We start from the raw sequence: 18,296 nt of genomic DNA on the forward strand, positions 1-18,296 counted from the left end.
TTGTAAACATCACCCATAATTTTCCAAACCTCATGCATGCAGTTAAAAAATACAGGCCTGTATTATTAAACATAAACTTAATATCAATTGCTTTAAGTGTGATAAAACATGAATTTCCATCCTGTAAATCAGGAAACCTACAATTTTTTTCTATTATAATATTTCTAATAATAAAATTTTATTTATTATAGGTCTGCTTCCTATCTTCTTTCAATTGGCACAACCTGAGTTTAGATCTAGGAATTGTTTGCTTATTCGTGCATTCACTAAAATTATGTTTTAATATTTAGTCTATATTCACACAATGTTCCATCCTAAGGTATGTACTGACTACTATAATACGACCGAAAATAAATAGAGCCCAAATTACGTTGATTTTGCTCTCGTTCGTTTTTTGTTTAAAATGCATAACTGCTATGGTCGTCATCTGGGCGCATGCGTTAATTGTGCGAATGAGCAGAATGTGTTGTGAATGACCAGACTGAGAGAACATCAGTAGGGAGCATAATGCAAGCTTACTCTAGAAAAATCAAATGCTTGTTTCGAATTCGCATGGCAACTTTCAATATCTAGATCAGAAAATTGGAAGGTTAGTTCAGATTTTTTCCTGTGGGACCTTATGTTGTCTCAAATTCTCAATTTGGAAATATTCATAAGTATATCTGATGTTCGTGCATTGAGCAAGCATGTTGTCAAAATTGAAAGAGTATTTCATTTTAATTTAAACTTTTATTATTACAATTTTATAAGCTATACAATATTTAACAATATTAATGTGCATTTTAGGGAAAAGACGAAGTACAAAAAATTGGAAGGTAATACACAACGACCAGGACAGTCTAACGTAACCGGAAATGGATATTCAGCCTAGAAGATCGCTAGGAATACAACAGAGAACACCCCAATAAAAACCACAAACGGAAGAACATTAGCAGCAGAACGAGGAAAAGGGAGCAACGGCACACAGGACACAAATAATTCAACACCAAAACAACGTAAAAAACCCGAACGAAAATGAAATACCCCATAAGAATAACATTACATTTCAAACAACCAAACATATACAGCCCCTATTTTTTCTAATCCCAGAATCCCTATACCATTCTTGCCTATGTAACCCTCACTCCCAAACTTTGATACCAGGAACAGGCATTACACTTCACTCAAGAATAACAACTGAATACAGGAAACTATAATAAATAGTATCATACAAATTCTTAATTTCAAGAGATAATTAGAATAAACTAACTATAAGTTATACATAAATTACATACACAAAATATAAATTAATAATGAAAATAAAATACTTTATAAACAAAAGTGGAATATGTACCTACTTGATCCATAGGCTACAGGTAGGTTAGGCTTTGAGTTTGCTTTAGGTTTCTTGATGATGAAAAATTGAATGTAATACATAGAAATGAAAATTTATGAATATGGTGTATTGAGTGATATATTAAAGCTAATTTTCAGGAAAAAGAAACAACTACGAACATTCAAAGTCTACTTACATCAGCCAACTTGTCGAACCGAGCGAAAAGTTCGTTCAATATTTTCACCAACTCGGAAGCAGAATACGTTGAAGAGATGGCTGTAAATCCCACGATGTCTGCGTACAAAATGCTGCAATGGAAATAGTTTTACGTTAGTTTGAAATTAAAATAGTTGTTATAATATATAATAATAATATAATACTAATAATAATAACTAGTTTATTCCACCTTCATCTGTACAATAAATTTAAAAAATGTCCACTCGTAAAAGATATGCTTTTGGACATGCTTCACACTCTTTCACAAAGTTAAAATACTTTTCATTTGTTGTAAGTAGACATGATGCTTTATAATTTTTTATGTTTCATGTAACGAAAAATGAAGGAAAATAAATTATGGTCCTCAAAATCCAGAACCCCAACCCCACAGGAATTTCCGGTTCCATCCTTGGTGCAAGGTGTTGTTTCTTTTCCTTCTGCCTGTTTCCATCAGTTTCTTTTGGACACGTTAAATGTTTTTCCATCATTTTTCGTATCTTTGATTGACTTCCCGTTAGGTCACGGTGCACATTTCTCTCTACGTTTTACTTGATACAGTTGGTCGTTTGTCATGTTTCGTAGAATATGTGTTCCTTACAATACTGGCACACGTCGTTTAAATACAGGAAGAAAAGTCACAGATGCAGTCCAATGCTATGTTGGGTTGCCAGCAGCAGGTAAAAGGCCTTCTTTGAAAGATGTTAGTGCCGAAATGACACACCAACGACAAAAGCTTTACCGAAACAAGTTCTTAGTTTTGAGACATTCCATATGTTTCTATGGTCCGCGGACACCACCTACACAAACTCCACATACATAAGAGCGGCATGCACAGGGAGTGATGGAGGATATTACTTCCGTTTTCTTAAATAGAAAATATAAATTTCAGGTACCTGAGATAGCACTTTCTACTAAATTGTCATTACCACTGTCTTTCACTGTTATTTTTGTGCCAAACTTTTACACTGGCTTACACAGGAGAAAACTGTAGAACAAGCAACACTATGTAAATGAATATGTGATGTCAAATTGGAGCCAAATCATTTAGTTTTCAGTCGAATGCATCAAAAATGTAGTGACGTTTGCTATTTATATTTGACTTCTTCCGTTGCTTGACTGACCACAGTGGGCAATAAAGGCTTATTGACTTTGTTTACAAAATTAAACCATTAGAGACACATCATTCAAAAACTATGAAAATTGGGAGCTAGGAAACCGTTTCTTGTTAAGACAATGAAATTGCATAGTACCAGCTAAAATTTATGTTAATAAAAAAAAAGCAAAACTGGAAACAAAACTTCTAAAATCTCATTAACCCGCTCCGTTCAGGCTCTCCAATAAGTTATTTCAATAGAGGATTTCCAAACAGTCGGCAGAGAGCAAAGATGCAGTCCAAAGTTCTATAAATGTAACCACAGCGTTAGGGTACATTCAGACAGCGATCCTGTTTATCGTGACACCGTCTCTCTTAGACGACAGAAATTTAGGAATACCATATGCCGATGCAATGATCAATTTTTAACGAGATTGGTTACCCAGACCTGCAAGGGAAGAAGTTTTCTTACGTCTTGCGGTTAATTTTCATGTTAAAGACGATGAGATGAAACAAGAAATGCAATAGGACACATATGATAAGGTCAGAAATTGAAACAATAACTTTCATAGGAGAGACAAATTACTCGTTTTTGTTATGGTGTGTTATTGTACTTCCCCTTCTACTTCTTGGGCTAAATGAGATTATGAGGATATGTTAAAGGAAGAAACAAATTGATACATGATTTTAACACAGGACCTCTGGCATTGCAGAATACTACGATAACCACTCCACTACACAGAATGGTAAACTCATGAGTACGACATCCATTGGCCTCAAGAGTAATAATGATCAGCAATAAAAAAGAGATTAACAGTGAACAATAAACAGGGAGGAACAAAACAAAATGATTTGTGTTCCTCCACCTCCCGAGATCCCTTTATTACAATTGTACAGCGTGACCACGACGCCATAGTGGAAGTCTTTGTAACAATTAATTACACAGTGATAACTAAACATTTTAAACTACAATGAAATTTTTAACACTTGAAAGAAGAAAAGCGCAAAATTTAATAAAATTCAATTATTTAAGTAACGAAAGGGATCGATGAATAAAATTAGATTGATTATTTTTCTCCGTTAGAATTTATATTCGATACACTTTGTGTTTATTCTACCATTACCTAAAAATCTATAAGCAAAATACAAAACACAATCGATTTGCAATGCTGGTCAAAAGGTAAAGAATCAATTTATGACTTACGTAAACAAAATAAATGTAATACCAATATTAACAATTAAATGACTTGATTTTTATTAAAAGTTTTGCTTTATTGTTGTCACTTGATGAATCATTTTAATAGTAAAAATATTTTCTCCTTATAACATTTCGCACAATTAAATCTAACATTAGCCTTTAATGTTTTTATTTTCATGTCTGTACATGAGGTTTCCCTGATTGTAGTCCTCGCAAAAATATAGGGTAGAAACGTTTTCGTATCTAACACTGTTGTACGAGTAGAGAAAAAATCAGCCAAATTAACGCAACTGACAAACGGCAGTTAGACATGCAACTGTGTCTCCGATCGGAATGCATTCATTGGAACAGAACGTCTCGAAACGAAGGGAGACAGAGTTTTATCAGGCCCGTTCTCCTGTATGGATTTATTTCTGCTGTTGAATTTGCATAATAGGTACTAAAGTATGATACAAGGGTTGCAGTAGATTTCAATAACAGTTTTAGTTGCAATACCTCGTTTCTGAAATATCATCTGCGTGGCATCTGGAAACAGTTGGAATAATATAAAAAATGATGTTTTTGTATGTAACCTTTGGTTTCATATTTGCCAAAGAACTCTAACATAATGTTGGCAGTTTTGTTCCTTTCTGTTTATTTTTCACTGTTAATTGCTTATTTATTGTTGAGCATTATTACTCTTGTGGCCAATGGATGCCGTACTCATGACTTCACCATTCTGCGTAGTGGAGTGGTTATCGTAGTACTCTACAAAGTCAGAGGTGTCGTGTTAAAATGATGTTTCATTTTGTTTCTTCCTTTAACATATCCTCATAGTCGCATTTAGCCAAAGAGGTAGAATGGGAAGTACAATAACACAACAGAACAGAAATGGTCTCTCCTATGGAAGTTATTGGTTCAATTTCTGACCTTTTCACATGTGTCTTATTGTATTTATTGTTTCATCTGATCGTCTTTAACACGAGGATTAACCGAAAGACGTAAGAAAACTTCTTCATCTTGCAGGTCTGGGTAACGAAGCTCGTTAAAAATTGATCATTTCACGGCAATATTGTCTTCCTAAATTTATTTCTTTTATTTGTCCTGTAATTTATTAATTAAGACAAGCAGCTATTTGGCATCTTCAGAACATGTTGATTCCAGTTTAACACATATTTTTAAATTTCTTCCACCATTGATTTGAACATTTATTTATTTCGGATTTCTTCACTTCTAATTTTGTCTTCACTTAAAGAGAGCAAAAATCTTATTTGTGAACAATTTACTCTAGTTTTATATTGCTAGTAAAACATTTTCTACGATGTAGAAGAAACGGATTTAAAATTATGTTATGGTATCTACGTAATTTGAAACAGTTCTGAAATATCTGAAATATGAAGAAACAAACAAAGGACCAGGATATAGGTAGCTATATTTTATATGCCTCGCGGATAGAGAGGGAGATAGAGACAGTGAGTTTGATTGATTGATTTTGGTTTATTTTACTTTGCTTTTCTGCCACTTTTGGCCAATCTCGGAGATTGATGATATGCTGATATTGATGAATGCTATAGCCTCTTTGTTCTTGTTCTGGTTCAGAAATTACGTTAGAAGATATTGGTTTTCAATTGGGCTGTAAAATACCCTTCCGAAATACAGATGAACGATAGCTATTAACCAGCGTAACTGCTTTTCCAAAGGTTCGTGGTACTAAGTCAGCAACTCTATTAATTGTCATAATCAAAACAGGAAAATTTACTGGATAACTTGGGACAGATTATTAAAAATCTTAATAATTGCATTTGAACAATAATAGTAAAACATATCAACTATCACTGATTAAATTATGGCGACTTCCATAATAATATTAATGCATATTTACGTAACATGAACACTCATTTATCATAATATTATAATTCTTCCAATATAATAAATTACTCTCTCTGCTATATAATTAATAATCCGAATTATACTTTTACTACATTGGGCATTATCTATTACTAATTGTTTGTGTGTGTCGATTCCCCCCCCCCCCCCATTTGACTTTATTGACGATAACTCGGATCAGAGCTAAACAAGTAAAATTAAATAATAATACTACTTCTACAAAACTAAATAAAATACTGTTAAGCCAAATAAATACTAATGTAAATTAAACCATCCTCACTATATGCATCGAAATCCAATCACTTGTTGAACCCTTCCGTCTCGTCAGTTGTCCGGTTAGACTAGGAGCTAAATGTGTGCCAGCTGGAAGTGGAGTTTATTGCTTGAGAACACATTACACAGATATCGGTAGAGTGAGTGACGTATGCCACCTCTGTGCCATCTATTGGCCTTTACATAAACTAAACTTTTCTTTCATTCAGCTAGAGAAGTTAAAATTCTACACAGGGCTATAATGGACACCTATGCGCCGCCTGAGTAGTCGAAAGCAAAAAACAACCAGCAATCAGAATTATGCGCAGTGGCTAATGCAGCATCTAGATCTTTACGCTTACTACTTGGCATCCTAACCTGGTCAGGGTTCGCACGCAAAGATACAGCTCGTCAACTTTAGTTTGAATTGTACAAATATACATAGCAGACTTAAATGATTTTCTTTTGTATAAACAGCTGCTTGTTTCCGTGTATTCACATCTCTTCTCTGTTTATTGATTGATTGATTGATTTGCTTTATTTTACTTCGCTTTTTGTGCCACGTTTGGCTAATTTGGGAAGATGAGGATGAGTGATGATATGATTAAATTGATGAATGGACACTCACAAACATCCATGCCCAGGCCAGGACTCGAACCCGGGACCCCTGGCTCTGTTTATTACATGTTTGTTATAACTGACTCTTTATAACCACAGTACAAGGTACAATGATATTTTCCTATCGTACTCCATTATTACAGTACTGACCATAATTTTAGTTGAATACTGTATTTAGGCATATAATATATTTCTCCCTAAAAATAAAGTGCGTATACACAAAATCATCAGCATTATAAATAAATCTTCTATTATCTCAAAGTGTGATCCATAAAAATAGGAAGAAAATAAACGAGAGGTTCAAGCATGAGGAGGACGTCATTTTCAATACATGGAAAAAGAGAGTTATTTTGGAGTAACGAAGAAAGAAGAAACTCTTAACAAACCTATTTATTTCTTCTTTTGTCCTTTCTTCAGTGTTTTGGAAAAAAATGGATTTCTGTCTAAGAGAAGGAATGATGTTAAGTAGCTTTATCAATACCTTGGACTACTTCACCCTTAAAACTTCTTGGCCAAAATCTCTGATAAAAATTTTTGCAGGTTTGCTTGTATAAAAACGGAATGATCATCCCAAATAAAAAAAAACATACATTTAATTGCAACTATAAATCTTTATTTTGATTATTTTTCTGTTTTTCCAAGTTCATACGATTTTGTTGTTCTTCACAAACTGTTGTACGAAAACATTGTCTGAACAGGAAACAATTTTGGAAAGTATTAATAGGTAAAAGAGTCATGAGAAAGATTTATATGGTGTTGTATAAACTAAAAGGATATCAACATCGTATTACACATTGTACAAATATAAAACCAAGAATATTTCAATATATTATCTATGTAGTGTTTTTATGGAGAAAATTATATTCTAAGATATAATTTAACATTCGTCATTGTAGAGAAAGAACTAGTGAACTTGGTGACCGTTGAGGATTTAGTTGAATTCGTGGCTTGTCTCCAGCGTTGAGCAAATATCAATTTTGAGACAGTTTCTTACGTTAAGTGGAAATTTAGCTTACTTACGAGGTTAATGAAAACTACGTAAGATTCGTATTACATACAGCCATTTCTGATAGACATTTATGTATACATAAAATATGTATCATCTAATATTTTCGCGATTAGCCAAAAGTTCAGGAAGAGCAAATTTAAAAAAATCAATAAATAATTCAATACTCTTTTAGTATAGCTATATTGTAGAGTTTCATGAACCTTTCAGTAGTTTGATAACAACACTAAATTTCTCCTGTATCTATTTGGTAATTGGTTGAACATAAGAAGTTCACCTAGACATATAGTTTTCTTATCGTTTATTGAGATAGGCGACTGGGGTTTAAATACACTCTGTCTGTAGAGCAGTGGTTCTCTTTGAAGGATATTACACTTCATGGGACCCATAAGCATGGGCGCCATCAGAACTACTTGTTATGGTGTGCACCCAGGTTAAAATCATATCTTTGCTAACACCGAGTACTTTAAGAAGGCTTCTTTTACGCTTTCTTAAACAAATTGCACATACTTCATTCTAGAAAAGTAAATATGTAATAAAAAATACTAATTAACTCTAGTCTAACATCTAAAAAATACACATGCTGACATTGGGGGTTGCCGGTAAGAAGTAATGGTAGACCAACATAATTGTAGAGTTTAGAGTACGTACAACACGGGTTGAATTAAATTTGTTATAATAATATATCCTTGTAATTTAAATGTAACAGGTTTTTAAGACACAGTAAATAAATGTTCAAGCCAGACTTCGCGACCCTCCAAATTCCCATCCTGGACCCAGCAGTGGGTCGCGCCCCATAGGTTAAGACACGATGCTCTAGAGTCTGCGGAGCAAGGCAGCACATGATGGCAGAGAAGGGGGAATTCGAATGGGCGGAGCAAAACAGTGTATACTGCTGCATACATCTAGTAGCTGCAGCAGCGTTTAAGAGTTATATATGCCGGTCCCCGTGGCGGAGTGGTTAGTGGTCGGCCCCCGTGGAGGGTCCCGTGTTGGAATCCCGGCCTGAGCATGTATGTTTGTGAGTGTCCATTCATCAATTTCATCATATCATCACTCATCTCCATCCATAGCCAAAAGTGGTACAAAAACCAAGTTAAATAATACAAATCAATCAATCAATTAATCATGATTTATATGTATATTTTATGTAGGGCCAGTTTACTATTGGTAAACTTTATGTATCATGCATTGACCAATTCTCAGAATGAAAAGAACGATGTCTTCCTGATTATAGCCTGTCTGCTATAGTTAACCACACAAAATAACAGCAAAGAAGCTATTAAAGGGAAATTAGATTTGTGTTTGTTTTGCATGTCTATAGTGGCTTGAGGACTGGCACACAACGGTTGAAACACAGATAAATGTATTTTGAACCCAAGAAGAGTAGAGGAGATAATGAAGACTGCCAAAGAGTGTATTTTTGTGTCAGGTGGTTGGAGAGCAGAAGAAGATAAATGATGTCCCCTTTTCTTCCGCGCACACATACACTCTGCGGAAACTGCAATCGATCTTTCCCTGAAGTCCATACACTACTCACGATCAGACACTCCATTGGCCTTCCCTCTCAATCCTAACATCTTCGTAAGACACAACTTAAACACGCAATGTCATTTGCATCATTCGTAACACTATTTTTAAGGTACAAATCGCAGGATTTCTTTAAGGAATAGCATAACTCAGGAACGAGCGCTTTAATGCATAAAATTATAGATAACAGCACCCCATATAACCTATCCCGTACAAGAACTTTCGAGCAATACTTCGGCCTAGCACAACCATCTTGAGTAAGGATGTCGAATCGACCCTTCCTAATAGAAATATCTATAATACATCATTGGAAAGTGTATGAATCAAGGATTCCAGAAATGTAGGATTTATGGTGAGGGAACAATGGGAAGGGAGGGAAAAGTGGTGTTAAATGGCAGACACCTCCATTGTAAATGAAACGTAATTACCTTATTTTACGTCCAGAATGCTTTTTGGCTCCGTGGTCCCATTCTAAACACTCGATTTCCCGCAAATTTCAAATATTTTCGTCACAAAAATAGTTTTTTATAACAAAAAGTGTTTCTAAATAGCGCGGAAGGTAATTTTTTAGATCTATGTGCAACGAAACTTACGTTTTCTTAATATTAAAATTACGTATGTAACGTCAATACGGTTTTTTAGGTCCATCATGGATTCATGTCACAGGTGCACGTCTGCACATTTTATTTTTCTTCTTATGATTGACTTGTGCAATGGGATAATTTGCGATTGCAATATGTTAATTGTGTGATGTATTGGCGGGGTGTGTAAATACGTTATCTTGTGGAACATCGTGCACATTTTTTTTTGGCAACTGCAGACCGTAAAGAGGAGGGTTGTATTTTCTGAATGACTTGTGGGATGGGATAATTTGGGACTTCATATTTTTATGATGGAACGGAAGAAGAGGGTAGTATTCTGTGGAAAAGGACAAAAGACTTTTGACTACGACTTACTTCTCTTTTGGACTTCCAAATTCAACTTCGACCCTCAATTCAGTGTCTGGCCTTGGAAGAAAGAGGTAAGTTACCGTCTGAGGTTAAATTTTAGCCTTCATTTTTTGGTACCTTCATGTGCAGTGCGGAAAATAGTGTTGGCGGCAAGTTTCTAACATGCCTTTCACAGGGACTCTATAGAGAAAGGCGTGTAGCCAGAGCGTAGGGGAGCGAAGCGGAGGCGGGGCCGCGATAGCGGTAGGTTAATTACACAAGGGGCGGAGCCCGGAATCGGCGGGAAATTTAGACTGCAATTTTCATGACATTTCTTGGGGTATAGCATTGTAAAACCGACATTTACATACATCCATCGGTACGTGTGCAACGAAACTAACATGGCAGCAAGTAGACTTCCACCTCGCAACTTCAAAAAAGTTACATTTCAACTTTAAACGGCTACATTTCAACTTTAAACGGCTTTACAGTCGTAAATACTTGTTTCCGCGCTCCAGAATTTTGTTCTTCACAATTGTAAACGCACAATCTTCATAAAAAAAATTCTTAACGAAATCGAGGGTGTAGAATGCGACCAAGGACCCTGCTTTTTCGTTAAGGAAGCACATCTCAAAATTACAAACATTGAATCATTTGATTGATTGAGTTTGTTTTTTATGTCCACTTTATGCACAGTATGGCCAATCGGGACTGGACCTACAGTTTAAAGTGGGATCCGAACCAATACGTGCCTCTACCGGGTATCAAACCCGGGACCCCTTGATTACAAGGCGACGACGTTCCCATTGCGCCATAGGGGAGACCCTAAAGAAACATTAAATGAAAGTGAAAGTAAAGAAAGTGCCATCTACCTAAACCTAAGCTAGGCTAACGTATCCTAGCCTATGCTAACATAAACTAAGAAAGCCTTACATAACCTAACGTAACCAAACCTAATCTAATCTAACCTACTATCCTAACGAAACGTAATATAACGTAACGGGGGCTAACCTGAGATAAAGGAAGCGAAAGTAACGTAAGAAATTTTAACATAACTTAACGTAAGGTACCACAAAATATCAGGTTATAATGAACTTTCAAATTCGGCTGAACAGGAACTTTATTGTTGGATGTAGGCTCCTCAAAACAAACACCACAAATACGGATGAAAACACGAAATATAGAAAGTTGATTTCATATGTAAATTCGCATATATGCATCCAAGATAAAACCACAGACATCTAATTACGGACTGAAAGCAATGTTTTATTTTTGTTTGAAGCCGCACTTCTTGGTTCGCTTATAGCACGGGGAGATAGAAATATGGCGGAGATGCGTATTTTCGTTTGAGCGTGAAAATGAACGATTGTAGGTTTCATCATGTGAACCTAATGTAGAGTTATATATTTTTTATAAATCTTGAAAATTAGAATCGTATGTGTGACGCAACAACTCACAATCTTCAAGATAGTTGTTACAAGTGGAAATATGAAGGTACGCTCGCCGCCATGGTAGTATCCGCTGGCTTCGAAATTAGGCTCCAAATAGGCCCATGTTAATAGGTCCACGTTTCCGGTCTGGTACATGGATGTCCGTGTGAGTGTTTACAACATGAATTCGATACAGGAAATAATGTAAGAAAACTTACGTTATTTCACAGAACGGGAACATCTACATACATGGAACACGCACAGTGCCAACTCGAGGCATACATTTAGTACTATTAGCGAGCATATTATTTGAACATGGAAACGAAAATTACAAGGGTCGTTTGTGCAGTATAGCTCCATCCAGTGGTGGCAATTGGGTTCCAAAACTGGAGGGGCAAGGACAGATTACTTTCTCTTGGTAGATAAGGTTTAATATATAGTGCTAGGCCAAAAGCGGCAACTGCCCTCCTCGTCCCCCACCACTGGCCACATCTTTGTGCTAACGATCAAAAAATCCTGAAACACAGTTACTTCTTAATTTGTATCTTATGATTTGAGTGGCGGGCATGAAATAAGTGAACAAACATAACAAGAAACATGTATGACCTCCTCGGAATTCGAATCTAGAATACTTCTTGGTGAAAAGAAAGCAAAAACCTCTATGTCTAGCAATCCTGTCCTTGTTATTGCAGGGTGGCAATGGAATGAACTTTTCTGCATAATATATAGGGTGTTCCGTATAGGACGCCGAATTCGAAAATTAAATAGAAATAGGAAAAAGATCATGAAAATAGTTATATTTCACATATATGTAAGCAGTAACATCTCCCATTTACGTATGAATGACAATGTCAGGCATATGTCCACTCCTATTGAGTCTGCATGCATTTATACGCTCCACAAAATTATTGATAACCCTCTCGCAGATGTCTGTCCCGTTGCCTCCAATCACCCGTATGATATCCGCCTTCAGTTACAAAAGGTTCGTGGTTTGTTGGCGTACACCTGTGATTTCACAAGCCCCCATAAGAAGAAATCACAGGGTGTAAGATCACACTCCACCTGCCAAAACCCACACCACACAGTCGTTCTCAGTGGATGGATGGATTTCACGATCCTGATTTATTCGAGGATTTTCGGAAGGATACCACAACAAACGAGTCAATTACTTCGGTAAGAACAGGTGTGACAACCTCGAAACAAAGCAATCGCACTCGATTCAAATTCGGCATCCTATACGGAATACCCTATACAATAATCAAAAATATTAAGAGGTTACTAATGTTATATCAATCATAATTGTTAAATAAGAAGTCATAGATTCAAAGTGTGCATCTCAAAAGTGAGAAATGTATAGTATGTTACTATGTATATACTTTGGGATATGTTTACTGTACATATTCTGCAGTACAGTTTGCAAAATTGCCCGTGCAATACAGGCATAAACATACACTCAGAAACCCTTAGCTATGTAAACATTAGCAAAACAATCCTGAACGCAACGCGGAGATAGTTGCATATATATAAAAATCTACTACAAATATAACTGTAACACTACCTACTACGATTGCAAGCTGCACTAATATATCAACATTTATTCACGTAAATATGTTTTCCCCCATCTTTACTCCATGCTGGAAATTTCCTCATGCCCGTTGCTTGTCACTGTTTAGTGCTTAGGATATCAATGTCCAGGTACCGTTATTTCTATCCTTTCCTTGTTTCCTTCCACACCACGTGTAGAACCCGCCAACCACACCTTCTAGAAAGGAGTAACCAATCACGCACTTCCATCTGTATGACGTTTAGGCACTTGCTTTGAGGTTAGCTTCTATCCTAGGGTAAATCCAGAGTTTCGTGACTCGCTATGTTCATGGTTGCTTACACAGATGTAAATGTGTGATTGGTTACTCCTTTCAAGAAGGCGTGGTTAGTGGGATTCTACACGTGTTGTGGTAGGAAACAAGGAGAGGAAGGAAGTAAAGGGACATTTGTATCGTAAACAGTGACAAGCAACGGGCACGAGAAAATTTCAAGTACTGCGTAAGGATGGGAAAAAACATATTTACCTGAAAAAATTTTGATATATTAGTGTAGCTTGCAATTGTAGTAAGTAGTGTTACAGTTATACTTGTATATAGCTATATATGCATCTATCTCCACGAAGCATTCACAATCGTTTTTCAATAGCTAATATTTACATCGCTTCCTGGCTCGTGGTTGTATGTTTATGATTGTATTGCACGTGCAAAAATGCAAACTATGTGCTGCAGAAACAGGAAGCATCTCTCAAAGCGTACATATCAACATACTATATATTTCTCAATTTTGAGATACACAGTTTGAATCTATTACTTCCTATTTAACAGTTATTTTGTTTTGAAATTCTGAAGTGATGCAGATGACACCCATTACTCCGCTGCGCGCGGATTAACTCGGTTTTTACTCGTCGATCTCGGAGGGTAAAGTCAACCCTCCTAATACTCCGAGCTTAATTCTGAGTTTACTCTTACTCCCGAGAGAATTGACGTTGGTGCAAAAAGGCATCGGTCGTTTATGTGTTTGTGTGTCTGTTTGGGAGATAAAATCACAGTTTCGCAGTAAACACTAGAAGGAAACGGTGGTCATTCTGTGGCAATAATGCCGAGCACGATTCTTCCTTTTTCATGTTTGTGTGTTCTGTATTTCTTACCACTCTGAAATACCTTTCCACCGTTGTTTATTTTTCGTTTATAATTTTGGAATCTCACTGTGGTGGAAACCACACGCTTGTTTGGAAATGTTCAGTGAATCCAATCCTAACTTATATCACCCTGAAGCAGCGGTCTGCTCCTTGAGTCACGAATATAAATGGTGTAAACGTATAGGTCTTGTAATTAACCACGATAAGTGCTGCTTTACGTTAATTGGTGCTAGTGCTGCCTTAAACAAAATCCAAACAAATGTGTTATCAATTAATATTAATGATGTGGGGATCCCACACTACATAACTGTTACAAACCTAGGCGTGATATTTAATCATAAACTTGATTGGCCAAACCACGTAACTACCCAAAATTCAAAAGCCTATGGTACACTTAGATAACTCTATAAATCATCACACTTACTTTCAACTGATGTTAAATTGCGTCTCATGCAATCTCTCCTTCTTCCCATCATAAATTACTATGACGTTGTTTACGGTGTTAATTTAACAATAAAATTATGATAAAATTATACAAAAAGTACAGAATACCTGCATACGCTTTGCACTTAGTTTGAAACAAAGAAATCACATAATGCCTTACTTAAATGACCTTAACTGGCTGAATATGGCACGTCTCAGAGAACTACATATGGCCTGCACATTTTTTAAAGTTATGCAAACTAAAACACCGACATATGTATACGACAGACTCCAATTTAGGCACGACATGCACAACTACACGACTCGGTACCCGATGAAACTTCACCTGGACAGATTTTCACACTTCATATTCCTGTCATCTTTCGAAGCAGAAGCATATTGTTGGAATGCACTGCCACCAGATGCTACCTCGTGTGCAACAGACAACAGCTTTAAAACGGCAGTAACAAAAGTACTTCTCGATGAGCAGAGACAATGTCTCAATACACATGGTTAGATTCAGAATGCTTACGTTGAAATCGAAACCAGATGAATGAGCAGATTTGAACCCGAAACGAATATTTTAATATGTGTGAATGAGTAAAATTGTCTTTATATTTTTTATAGTGTTAGTTACTGACATATTTACTACGGATAAATGTAATGGAATACTTATGCTATAGTAGTATTGTTTGTTTAATTGTACAAGATTAAGTGGTAGAACAGCCACAGGCTGAACTTCGCACATGAATAAAGAATTTCTAAAGAATTTCTAAAAAATCATTTCAGCCAGACACATATTCATTTCCAGCCACCAGCTGAAAGACGGCCAATATATAGTTCCTTCAAATTGCCATGCTGCCCGAAATGTTTTGATGATTTCTTCTTTCACGTGACAACTGCTTTGCTATTTGTAACGAAGTCTACTGACGCTCTCTTCCCTTTCATTGTTCAGAAGGGCACAAGGAAAATACTTTAGATAAGAATCATCAGTACCTCTTCAGGTTTTCTCTCAGTCTTTGCAACAATATTATAATTTTCACCACATTAAAACCATTCATTTGGTAACTGAATGGTCGATCTTATCTCAAACAGTGAACAAAAAACTAAAGTTTTGCTTTGCGAAAGCAGAAATTACAGATGGTAATTAGGATTTATTCATGCTCGAACAAGAAAAATGCCATGAACAGAGCCATTCTTCAGACCCACGTCTACTTTTGGTCTGTTGCGAAGTTCTTTCTCTGTCAATTTATTTCTGCCTTACTCTCTCCCCCTCCCTCCCTAGCTGGACAAAGCATCATAGCTGAAGAGCGAATAGAAATGAACTCGGGTCGCCAATGTGGTGTTCAGAATCATCATTTCAACCAGCTCATCTAGTTTTTATAGTTTAAGGATACATTCAAGCCTTTTATCTCCACGATAGGCAAAAAAAAATGTATGTGTGCTTCACGATTCTCCCTCTACTTCTGAAATTAAAATTCAGCTTCTTACTGTAATTAATACCCATTGATACCCACTCGACATTCTGCATGCGCAATTTACCCCTTTAAGTGAAGAGTAGATGGAAACTCATTCGCTCGTCAAGTAAAATCTTCTTTGCGTCCCAGACGAAGAGGATTACCTCGTGAGGAAGGAATAAAAGCAGAGGACAAGGCTCCAGATGAAAGACTGACGAGAGGAGAGAGAGTCTCCACGTAAGAAAGAGAAGAGCTATTAGGGAATCAATAAACTTTTCTCCAAATGAGGGAAACTTTCGGAGCCGGTTTCATCAGAAGATTGAATGCGTCGGAGCTTTGGAGGCACCGAGAATCGTCAGTAAAGAGAACAAGACTTCTTTGTGGACTTAACGACTCGATTCTTTTGCATCTGAGAGCCACATTAAAACGTCATTTAGTAAACATGCCTTCGGTGATCATGTGTGTTTTAATTGTCCCCTTGGCGTCGTCTGAGTGATATATTTGAACCCTCCGTCCTTTGTTCTTCGCGTTTTCAAACATTTGAACACTGGATATCGCAATGGATAATGGGGTTTGTTAGCTATGTTCCATGTTTAAAAAAATAAGTGTTTTGTTTGCTATTTGATTTAAGGGACTTGTGTGGTTTGGATTTATTTAAACATAGCTACCAGTGTGACTAAATGTTATCGTCTTGAATAATGGATGTTTAATCTGTCCTTTTATCAAGCATGTTGCTTGACTCCTAACTATACTAGCTTTGCTATACAACCGTCACATTTGAATTAGCTTAAAAATGCATCCCAATCCTCCCTGCCACTGCGGCTAAGATGAGATTAAGAGCATATAGTATGTGTGGTTTCCACTAACCCGTCACCGCGGAATACATCAGGATCCCGTGAAGTCTATGCAATGCATGACGAAGCAGAGTTTTAAAATCTTGCTTGGTTTATCTTCCAGATTTACCTTCTCAGTGTTCTTTTTCTTTTGTATTGCGTTTCCGATACCTCTATCGGTATACAAAATAGAATCCCATCATATCCTATCCTATATTGTTGTGTGGCTAGTGCATGCACTACTACAAGTCTCGTATCGTCCCAGATATTACGATTTGGTTCTCTTTTTTGGGGGGACTCAGACTGTAGATTATTTCTGGGCTCAACTCTATGCGATGGACCATCTTCTCGAATACTTCATGACATAGAATTTATCCTCTCATATAGAAGGTCAGGAGTACTTCAAGTCTTCCAAATTAATCAATCGATTACCAATTAAGAAGATTAATTTGTTGCTTCATTAAATTGCAAAGCATTGGTAATAGTGTAGTGTAATTATAATTTGAGATAGAAATTCAAAATAACAGAGTTGGCCGGTTCGTATTTGTTTGTGGATCTCTTCGCCTCATGAAAAATCCGATTGGTGGGGGGCGGAGGTCCGGCCATTTTGATAATTGAGCCTTAGTATATTGAATTCTTGCATTTGTTCGTAAAAAGTTTCAAAGAAACGTTAGCGAAATTTGTCAAATTTGTCAGTCAAGATAACAGGCGTATGCTTTGGTCTCCAGGGTTGGAAACTCGAGTCATGTAAACTTTACACTCTTACACCTGGGAACATCTATCCAGGATAGCATTACGAATTTTCCTCACATTTAAGACAGCTCCCTACGAATCATCACCTGATTTGTATATACAACAAAATTAACGAAAATTGTAATATGTCATTCTTGACTGACGTAACCAAACATATCACCACCAACAATTTTTCAACAGGTTTTAACAACAAATGCACTTTAAGAGGCGTACGGACACCATTCATGAAACCGGAAATTCTTCCACGTGGAAATAAGTGACAGATGTTGCTACAGAGGGAATAATTGACATCCACTTTTATTAGCACTTAAAATAGATAATAGGAAGTGTTGTATTTTACAGTGAATCACGCAACATTTAGATATTTCAGGAGAGAATGAGCACGACGTACGTGGGGAGGTGCCTTCAACGTGTTTCTGTTGTGCATCGATTGTCTCCACGGGCACCAAGGAAGATTAATATTGTTTCCATGACAATAAGCGGCAGTGTTTTCAAATAGTGGAAGGGGAATATAAAATCACCTCCACAACCACACGACTTCTCCTTAGTAGCCGCAGGAGAATGCAAAACTTGATCCGTTCCCATGACAACGGCTTGATCTCCCACGTCCTGGGAACCATTCGGTTGGGTTGACAAAAGGTGGATCAGAAAACAAGAGCAAGAATGACGAAAGCGGGTTTTTCTTTTCAACGTA

At 36.6% G+C, this 18,296-nt stretch overlaps 1 protein-coding gene across 1 annotated transcript in view; it reads right to left on the reverse strand.

Moving 5' to 3' along the window:
* Ac3 (Adenylate cyclase 3) overlaps positions 1-18,296 on the reverse strand; it is a 568,126-nt gene that overhangs the window by 243,569 nt on the left and 306,261 nt on the right. Inside the window, exon 4 of the mRNA XM_083112151.1 lies at positions 1,512-1,623. Within this exon, the coding sequence (XP_082968277.1) occupies positions 1,512-1,623 (112 nt within the window). The remainder of the gene's footprint in view (positions 1-1,511; positions 1,624-18,296) is intronic.

This window comes from Lepisma saccharinum, chromosome 26, assembly GCF_977018435.1.
Source record: "Lepisma saccharinum chromosome 26, izLepSacc3.1, whole genome shotgun sequence".
In the NCBI taxonomy this organism is placed as follows: domain Eukaryota; kingdom Metazoa; phylum Arthropoda; class Insecta; order Zygentoma; family Lepismatidae; genus Lepisma; species Lepisma saccharinum.